This window comes from Coffea arabica, chromosome 4e, assembly GCF_036785885.1.
Source record: "Coffea arabica cultivar ET-39 chromosome 4e, Coffea Arabica ET-39 HiFi, whole genome shotgun sequence".
In the NCBI taxonomy this organism is placed as follows: Eukaryota; Viridiplantae; Streptophyta; class Magnoliopsida; order Gentianales; family Rubiaceae; genus Coffea; species Coffea arabica.
Window position 1 is genome coordinate 13,493,804 of NC_092317.1, and position 9,832 is coordinate 13,503,635.

At 35.4% G+C, this 9,832-nt stretch overlaps 2 protein-coding genes across 3 annotated transcripts; one reads left to right on the plus strand and one right to left on the minus strand.

The window, feature by feature from the left end:
* Positions 1-960: 960 nt before the first annotated feature.
* LOC140005483 (uncharacterized) lies at positions 961-2,351 on the plus strand. The gene is made up of 3 exons (XM_072046482.1): positions 961-1,263; positions 1,565-1,796; positions 1,903-2,351. The coding sequence occupies exons 1-3, from the start codon at positions 961-963 to the stop codon at positions 2,349-2,351; spliced, it is 984 nt and encodes a 327-aa protein (XP_071902583.1).
* Positions 2,352-3,955: 1,604 nt separating this feature from the next.
* On the minus strand, positions 3,956-6,627 carry LOC113741396 (CASP-like protein 4A3). Of its 2 annotated transcripts, none has more exons than XM_027268918.2 (3): positions 5,723-6,625; positions 5,356-5,491; positions 3,956-4,355 (listed from the first exon to the last, which is right to left on the minus strand). In XM_027268918.2, the coding sequence occupies exons 1-3, from the start codon at positions 6,418-6,420 to the stop codon at positions 4,161-4,163; spliced, it is 1,029 nt and encodes a 342-aa protein (XP_027124719.1). In that variant the 5' UTR covers positions 6,421-6,625; the 3' UTR covers positions 3,956-4,160. The 2 variants fall into 2 exon arrangements, with proteins under 2 accessions (XP_027124719.1, XP_027124720.1); XM_027268919.2 differs by having other exon boundaries at positions 4,196-4,378; positions 5,723-6,627.
* Between the last annotated feature and the right edge of the window lie 3,205 nt (positions 6,628-9,832).

Genomic DNA, 9,832 nt, shown 5'->3' on the forward strand with positions numbered 1-9,832 from the left:
GGAATTTAGCACAATCGGACGCCGACCGCATCACATTTATGAAAATAAAAGGCTGTTTCCCACCTGATACGCAGGAGCCCCCTCCCCCACCTCCGTTCTAGGCGTTTCATTTCCATCGGGAGCTTGTATCTGAGACTTGAGTTGTTGACTATGATTTCTTTATAGCCAACTCAGCTTGTTGTAGCATTTGCTACCGATACATTTGAGTGTTTTTTTTCAGAGGTGTTGTGATTTGTCTATTTGGATTCCGGCCCCGTACTGGCCATGAGTTTGTTCAGTTTTTATTGCATTGGGTTGGAGTTGTTGAGTTTTTATTATTATTGATGATGTGTTTGTGGCATTGACTATCTTGGTTAATCTCTAAATTCAGGGGTGCTTTGTGTCCATGAATGCCCTGGATATTATATGTCGAAACGCAGGTTTTGAGTTAATTGTGTTTGGTCCTCTGTTGGTTACTATTTAAAACCATGAGTAGTATATATTTTTGGGGATGACTTTGTGGGATAATTTCTAAGGATAGGATTAGGAATGTGGTGCTAGTTTTCATTAACAACAGGTTACTCGTTTTAAGGCATTTGTTCATAGCTACAAATGTTGTGAACTGAAATGGCAAAGTAACATGCTGTCCTAAGGTATATGATTGGCCAGGTTTTGTTGCTGTCCAAATATTCACTTATTGGCTTGTTAGTAGCTGTCTTGACTTGGAATCTTATTCACTGTGGTGAATATATATTCCAAGAGCTATTGCCATATAAACAGAAATCATGTGGCGGATTTTTTTTTCAGATTTGTTACCCGAAATAGCATATAACCTGCCTTCTTGATTTGCTGATGCTATATAGCTATTTGCCAGTATGCTTTAATTAGGAGATAATGGCGTTGTTGTTGATCATGCCTTTTGAAAATGGCCCTTTTTCTCAGGATCACGAGTGACTTTGGCTGCCGAGATCACATTTGGAAATGGAGTATGAGCATTATTTGCAAGGTGGGGATTTCTTCGACGAAGAAAATGAGGAGGAGATACTTTTGACCTTCATCTACTTTGTGCTTGCTGGATTGGCTCTGTTCGACCCATATCTAAACCTTGTGGAGCGCCGACGAATTCGAGATGGTGCACAGTCGGGTGCTCAATGGGTTGTAGAACTCATAAACGGCCATCGAGACAGAATATTCGACAACCTTCGAATGGAAGCTCCGCTTTTCCTCCAGTTATGTGATTTGTTGATTGAGAGGGGCTATTGGGAGCCCCACCCGACAGGACGGGTAGGCATTCACGAGTCTCTCGCCATTTGCCTTCTTTGCTTGAGTCATAACGAGCGACATAGGGTGCTAGCCGAGAGATTCCAACGCACAACCGAGACCACGGACCGTCATCTACGACGATGCCTTTGATCTCTCGTTCGCTTGGGACGCGACTTTGTCCGGCAGATAGATTATCACACGACGAATCCAAGAATACAGAACAGTGCTACGTTTTGGCCCTGGTTTAAGGTTAGAGATATTTTGTGAAATCTCTTATTAATTATAATCTATAGAAGACTGAACGTCTACTTATTGTGATTAGGATTGTGTTGGAGCTATTGATGGAACGCATGTTTCAGCTTGGTGTAGAGCCGAAGACAGGGAGCGTTATCGGAATAGGCATGGCGGCTTATCGCAAAATATATTAGCAGTGTGTGATCATAATATACGATTCACTTATGTCAGGGTAGGGTGGGAGGGTAGCGCACATTATTCTAAGATCTTAAAAGATGTCTTACTTGATCCTAATTGTGCTTTTCCACGGCCACCAGAAGGTAATTTGGGTATTAAATCATCCATTTGGAATTTATCGCATGACTTTTCTTAAAACATTTATAGTAATATTTATAATGCACTTAACTATAATTACTTTGTGTGCAGGGAAGTATTATGCGGTGGATCCGGCATACACGAACATGCCAGGATTTATGACTCCCTTTAGGGGTGCACGGGGAACCCAACAGGAGCGGGCAGCAAGAACACTTTTCAACAGACGCCATGCATCTTTACGAAACATTATAGAACACACGTTTGGTGTTCTTAAGAAGCGATTTCCGATATTTAAGGGCCCCATGCAGAACTATTTGATGGCGACACAGAATAATATTGTCCTGACTTGCTGTGCATTACACAACTTTATGCGCGATAATGTCCCGAATGACGCATATTTTGTTGAAGAAGAGACTATTGCAGCACAGGGAGATAATATAAATCATGTGGTGGATCAAATGGCCGGCGCAGAACCACTGGATATGTCGCCTCAAGGAATTGCTGGTTGGAATGAATTCAGGAGCGCCTTGGCAAACAGCATGTACTATCACCAACATTAGTAGCTCCATTTTGTCGTTATCTATTTTGTGCTTTTGTAACTGGTGGGCGGATTGCGAATGGCAAACCATAAATAATGGTTCCACGGTGGCTATTGTATATGGCATGTACACTTATGCAAAATCTCTATCTATTAAGTTTACTTTTAATTATACCAGTGTTGTACTGATAAAGTATTTTGTTGAATGAAATTTATTGATTTTTTTAATTACCAATTTGAATGATGTTTTTCAAAAATAGCTAATCCAAACCAGCTTGTTGAAAAACAAGTTGTTTCTCAAAAACAAATAATCCAAATAAGCTTGTTTTTTAAAAACAAGTTGTTTCTCAAAAACAGCTAATCCAAACAACATTTGCTGTTTTTCAAAAAATGAATAGTATAGTTTTTAAAAAACAACCCCAAAAACAGCCAATCCAAACGAACCCTGCACAACAGAAAAGACAAAAGAATAATCTTCATTTACCTTGAAATTATCAATTCGAGGAGAATATTTTCATCTACAGATACAATATTAGGAATGATAATGAAGTTTTAGATGTTGTTAATATAAATATTGACTTTTAACAATTGCATTTGACAAGGAAAAATAATGAAAGGACAAAAAATAATAAAGGAAAAAAAAAATGGGTAGGTTCAGAGAGAGAATCAAGGAAGATATTAATTAGGAAAAAGAGATAATATGTGCCTCTATCTCTATCCTACCACATATGCAACCTATGTAGAAAAAAAAGAATTATAAAGGTAATAAATTTTAAAATTAGATTACTTTGGGTATATGTTTCAAAAGAAGAGTTATTTTGGCAATAAACTCAAAAATACTTACGAAATATTCAATAAAGCTGTTCCAAACAATATTTTAATCACACTTTATCCATATGAATCCCTTTTGATTTTTGGGAAAAGTTCTTTTAACATGTTTCCATCTTCTTTTTTATTACGCATACACTCTTTCTAAAATCTCATCCAAACAATGCAATTTAAATAGAACCCTCAGGAACCTTTGTATTAGCGTTCACCATTATGTACTGATGGAAAAAGATTGGATTTAATTGATCTTGCCATGTTTCATTATATTTTTATTAGAAAGGAAAAAAAAAAAAAAGCGTTTACCACATTCAGAGGAATGATGTCAAAATATCAAAATCGTGATAGCAGACCATCCAGAAAACCAGAAAGCCCAAGGTGGGGATCAGGGGAATTTAAATGGAGTTGTCCAAATTCCATCCCAGATTATACACCAATTATTACAGGATCCAATTAATTTATGTCTTAGAAAACTGATTCTCTTCACACCTCTTCTTTCCACCGTTTTTCCTCTGGAGAAGCCAGGATTAACGAGATCAACCGTCAAGAGATGATTAAGCTTCAAAGAAACAAGAGAAGATAGCACCCTGAGTAGCTAGCTCATTGGTAATTCTGTTCTACATGGAAAATTTCCAGCTCTTTCAAATATCAAGCAATTTGGTTTTGGGAGCGGATATTCCTGAACAAATCCTAAACTTGCAAGAAGCAAACATGAATTCCTCTGTCACTTGAGCAAAATGCTCATGCCCATAGACATCAAAAAGATACCTGGCTATATCAGTATCCTAGATTGGGAAAACATTGAAAAATAAATACATACCCCAAGCATGCGAGGTGTAATTAGGCATCTTTGTTGAATAGAGTCGAAATCCATTTCACCTAACATCTATTTTTACAAATTCCTTTTATCTACAGCAAGAAGGAAAATTTAATCTTGATTATACCACTAGGGCTGTACAGCTTCAGAGTTATTTGCAGGAAAGGAAAGTACCAATCGATATGAAGATCAACTGGAGTCACGGTTGCATAAACTGTAACCACATATGAGAGAGTTGAAGGCAAATGCAAAAAATGCCAGGAAGGATATGCTAATAGATGCAGCAGCCATCTCTGTGAACTCATCTTTACCCCAATTTGACACCCAGTCATCCACCCTGGTTGCTGATGAGGATGATGCTGACATTATAAGATATGCAAGTATCTGCGAGTGAAATGGATAAAATCCTTTCAGAAAGCAAAGGAAGCATGTATAATTATCCCAAATATGCAGCAACCATAGATAGCAGCATTAAGTAGAGGTTGACAATACTTGTATAAAGGAGCCTCAACAAATTAATGTGTACAAGTCAGGTGTTTGAGGCATGCCCAACAAAAGTTTGCCATTTGGATTAGGTGTTTTTGAAAAATTTTACTGTAACAGTGTATATGAAAAATTTTTACTATAAAATTTTTTTGAAATATTTGATATATTGTATGGATGAGATCTTTTTTGAGTTATTGTATATTACTATAGCATTGTATTTGAAAAACTTGTTATTGAAAAAATGGCCAATCCAAACGGAGGAAATTTACAAACATTCTTGAAGGCACATTTGGAAAGATAATTGCTAGCAATCGAACTACTAAACAGGTCTTTTTCCTGCTGAAATTTACGTATATCGCTCCTTTTGAACTTGCTTTGACTAAAATAAAATTGAAGCACTGAATGCCAAAAACAGCCTCATCTGAACAGACCAAAAATCAGACCTCAAAATTTGTTTGTTCCAGAACAGCAGAATCAGCCCTCAAAAATGGACAGAATGATGCAACTACAGGAACAAAAGAAGTTTTATTCTGGATATTTTTCATCATTCGAGAAATCATACATTTTCAGCGGTAAGATATAAGTGAGAAGCAGAAAAATAGCACTCCCCAACACTCTAGCAAGTAGGTGACATTGATCTTACTCTGAACCAAATATTAGTCAGATCACTTATAATTTAGCTCAAGCAGACAATAGCTCGGTCAATCCTTTCCTATACCAGCCTTTATTCAACTAGTAACAAACATGCAAATTAACAATCCAAACAAACAAACAAAGAAGAGAACACACAAGATCACCTGTAATTACATCATAAAGAGCAAACATTTACTCATGAAAAGGGGTGAAGAGAAAATCACCATATGAACATTGTGAAGAACAGTACATGAACATTACTTGCCTGATCCATGAAGAAATCAAAGAAGTAACGCAGTGGGCTTGAAATGACATGATTTCCAGTAGCCAAATAATAAGCCAAACAACAAGCTTGGAACCCGGAATATACAAATCCAATCACATTTACCCCAACCAAGTACCTGTGCCAAAAAAATTTGATCTTTACTGTAAAATAAACTTAATAAAATCTACCAGGTGCTTACATGCTTGCTTGAGCACAGAATTTTTTACAGTTAACGTTTGATGGTAATGTAAGTATAACTCATGACAAATTCTTCCTCCATTCATTCTTTTTTTTTCTTATTTGAATAAACAATTTATACAGTAGAATCGATTCACAAATAGCGGAGAAATAGAGAAAGAAATGGAACCTATATTCTTTATAGCGATCAAAAGAATCACCACTCCAACCCTGAGTTTTATCAGCAGCCATAACTGAAAAAGCAATCAAGCACAAAATCACCTCACAAATCCTAAACCCTAACGCCGATTTCTTCACCATCACATCCCTATTCGACCTCCGCAAAATCGAATCAACCGCCGCCCTGGACGGACGCTCTCCGCCGACCTCATCACGTTCGCCTCTCCGACCGAGCCCCATCTCCAACTTCTCCACTCCCGGCTGCACTCCATCTCTCACCGACCGGTTAAACATCATCATCCCCTGCGACGGATTCCCAGTCCCGTCCTTCCCTCCTCCGTCCGCCGTCAAGGGAGTCGCCGGAAAACTCGAATTCTCCGACCATGGCTTTTTCGGTGACCGGAGAGGGGAGAAGTACTTATCAACCGAAACAATTGCTTTAGAATCGGAAGGGGATTTGAAAACAGGGTCGTCGGAGTGGAGTGGCGAGATTGATCGGAGTGGGGAGTGGAACGAGTCGACTTGAGATTCGGTATCCGACATTGATGTTGATCTAGTGCTCTTGTGACTGTCACTCTTGAAGTTTTTTCTGGGCGTGGCGGTGGAGGAGGAATTGGTGTGCTGGTGCTGGTGCTGGTGCTGGTGCTGGTGGTTGGCGGCGGTTGGAGGGGTTGAACTTGGATTTGGACTAGGACTTGGATTTTCCATTTTTTTTCTTTATTTAGTTATTTCGATGAATTGTTCTGTTTTTGACGGGGAAATTTCAAAAGTTGGTTAAGAATTTCAGAAGTGGGAACTGGGAAGAAAGAGAAGAAGTAAATGAAAGCCTTTTTTTTGGGTTGGGAGGTGGGGTTCTTCTTTTGAGTTTGTGGGAACTTTGGAAAAGAAAGTGGCAGAGCAAAGTGTGGGGTTGTGCACTTTGTGGAAGCCTTGGGGAAGTTTCAAAAGTAATGAGAAGACTAGTTTGTCCCTTGAATTATGTACTTGTTTCAATTTAGTACCCCAGTTCGATTAATAGTTAAATGTAATTATAGAAACTTTTAAATAGTAGATTATTTGAGATAAATTTTTTTTAAAAAAAATACTGTATATAATGTATGTGAGATAAAAAGTTAATTGGAAGATGTGTTGATGATACAAGCAAATAAACTATAATCTAAACAAGTGTTTTTTGAAAAGTAAAATCACTTGTGAAGATGATATGATGTTTTAATATATGTTAGTTCACAATGTTAAATCTTGTAATTTTTTCTTTTTATTTTGACACACTTGACAAAGGATAGATTTCTAATGAAAATTAATGATCGTACGAATTAAAAATAGTCCCGTTAATGTTTTGATAAGAAAGAAAAAAGGGGGCAATTAATGCTGTCTAATTTGTTCAAAATAGTCTATGAGCAAGAGTCAACACAAATCAAATGGCTCTATTGATATTTACATAGAAAGAGAAAAAGTAAATTGTTTGAAATAGATTATGAGTATTAGTTACCACAATTTAAATGGCTTCGTTGATATTTCCAAAGAAAGATAAAACGTAAATTGTTTAAAATAGATTATGAACGTGAGTTATCACAAATCAAATGGCTTCGTTAATATTTGCAAAGTAAGAGAAAAAGTGAAATTTGGAAACTAATGCAGTGAAATCTGAAATCTGGATCCCAAAATACATGACTATGGGGGGCAAAGTAGAATTAAGTTCTCGTTTTAAGAAAATAAATTTGTTTTGAGTAAATTTTGGGGATAAACTACAATTGATATTAAGTTGAGGCCAATGGTGAAAAATTCCCTCGCCAGCAAATCAAAAATTTGAGGTTTTATTAGGTGCGGGAACTGGTTGACTTTGACCATTGAGTAAGACCCATCTGACTATAAAGTCTTGCAAATTTGAAACCGGTCGTTGGATGTGGAATTTTGTTTTACTTTCATGACAGGAAAAATCATATTTTAACATTACTTCAAAGAAAATCTTCAATTTGGATCGAGACCTCAACAAGTCAAGCTTCAAAATCGAGGATTTTTTTTTTTGGGAAATAAACGATGGATATGTGATTTGTTTTGTAATATAAAGAAATTTATGGCCTGTGCGAATTCTATATTAATCTTTCTTTAGTAATAATGGGATTGCAAATCTTAATGCATGACAAAAAGTCGGCCGGTGTTTGCTTAAATTTAATAGGTTTAGATTTTAACGTGTTTATATGCTTTTGATAATCGAAACTAAAATATTTAAATTAATTAAGTAGTATTGAATTTTCTAAACAGAACTTCCTCCAAAAAATAAATGATAAGTTATTTATTTATTATATAATATGATATACACTCAAATATATCAAAATTAAGATTTAAAACTTCTCACTTACACTCCCTCCACCTATATCACCCAACCCATCCCTCTCCCCTCAAATTTAGTACTTAACAATTCAATAACTTAATAAATTCAGATTTCGGATTTTACACTTCAGATTTCAGTTTTCAAAATTCAATTTTATCAAATGTTGTATAATTCTAATCGTGCATCATATGAAGAACTAGAACAAACAAGTAAAAAAAAATATTTATTTCATTTAGAATCAAGTTTTTGTCTATATTATAAAAAAAGATAATAAAGTTTTCAAATATTCATTAAATATATTATTGAACTATCATTTTATCTTTTCAATTATGTATTTATCATGTATCCATCATACACAAAAAACATTGGATCCCAAAATATTATTTTATTTACCTTACAAATACAATTTTCAATCGAGCTTTTAATATTTTTAACCATTTTATTTCACATAGATCACATCATTAAAAATGCTATAGTGATTATTTTTCTATAAAAACATCTTAAGAAAAGTAATCCAAAGGGTAATTGTAAATTTGTAGCGACATGGGTGTTACTGATGTGGTTGAGAGTCATTGGGCAGTTTAGGATGGTAGAATGGATCCGTCTTTACAGGATAGCAGCTGGCCCAGATTCCTATTGAATCTCGTGGAAGTGCGGATTCTTTTCTTTGTATAGGTTAATGAATAAGGATGACTTTGTTATGCTTTTGTCCTCGGTCCGGAATCGTCGAAGGTTCTTTTGCTTTTCCCTTGTAAATAACTTGGATGAACTGCCATCTGGTGGTACCATTATTTGCCACGGAGAAAAGAATAATACCCAAAAATCTTCAAGAATACTTATTTGGGAATAAGTCCTAACCAAGCTAGTAATAGAGTAGGGACCAATCTTATCTAAGATTTTTTTTTTTTTTAACTTTAATCAGTTGGAATGCAAGTCAGGTGTGTATGAAACACATTTTCTATTAATAGAGAAATATTTTGTTATGCATTCAACTGTTCTAGTATTAAAAATCTTTTGACTATCAATGAGGGTATAGGAAAAAATTTCTATAGAGTTGTTGTTCACTTTAAACCAGTCAATGATCTTCTGCAAGCAAAAAAAAAAAAAAAAAATTGAACACCCCTCGTGAAAATATGCCAATGATTTTTTCCCTGTCATTAACATAGAGTTTTGTTGTTATTCGAACATTGAGAACAATTTACTAAGAATTTGGGAGCAAAGATATAAGTGCATATTTTGAATAGAGAGAATGACCAAAATGGTCCACCATGATTTAAAAATGATCTATTACAAATATATTTTTCAATCATCATTTTATCTTTTCAGACCAAAAGATGCATGTCCAAGTGTCTCATACTTTAAGGAGCAAAACTGGAACAAAAATAATATTTGCTTTCAAAAAAACCTTCCCACTACCACTTGTGGGGAAAGAGAGAAAGGGGTGGTGAGAGTGCTTTTTCCAGAAAAACATATTATTTTTGCTCCGATTTTGACCTTGAAAGTATGAGCACGCGACATGGACATGCATTTTTTAGCTAGAAATTTATTTTAACATAGTTAATCAGGCCAAATTTGGACATTTACCATATCTTGAGGGATCTCTTTGGACCATTTTATACATGAGGGGCTAAAAAATATTTTTTTTATATATAAGAGGGAGAAAATGGTCCTCAAATGTCTTTCACATTTTATTTTTTTTTATACTAGCACTTGTCATCAAGCTGTTTTTAAAAAAAAAACTGACAAGAAATTGTTGTTGTACTATGTCTTTATATTTGTTGATTGCAT

Bases quoted from the DNA above. Each gene is read 5' to 3' on its own strand.
- LOC140005483 (XM_072046482.1), top strand. From the start codon at position 961: ATGGAGTATGAGCATTATTTGCAAGGTGGGGATTTCTTCGACGAAGAA. The intron at 1,264-1,564 runs GTAGGCATTCAC...TATTGTGATTAG, and splicing joins AGCCCCACCCGACAGGACGG to GATTGTGTTGGAGCTATTGA. The intron at 1,797-1,902 runs GTAATTTGGGTA...CTTTGTGTGCAG, and splicing joins TTTTCCACGGCCACCAGAAG to GGAAGTATTATGCGGTGGAT.
- LOC113741396 (XM_027268918.2), bottom strand. From the start codon at position 6,420: ATGGAAAATCCAAGTCCTAGTCCAAATCCAAGTTCAACCCCTCCAACC. The intron at 5,492-5,722 runs GTTCCATTTCTT...TTTTTGGCACAG, and splicing joins GATCGCTATAAAGAATATAG to GTACTTGGTTGGGGTAAATG. The intron at 4,356-5,355 runs GCAAGTAATGTT...TTTCACTCGCAG, and splicing joins TTGATTTCTTCATGGATCAG to ATACTTGCATATCTTATAAT.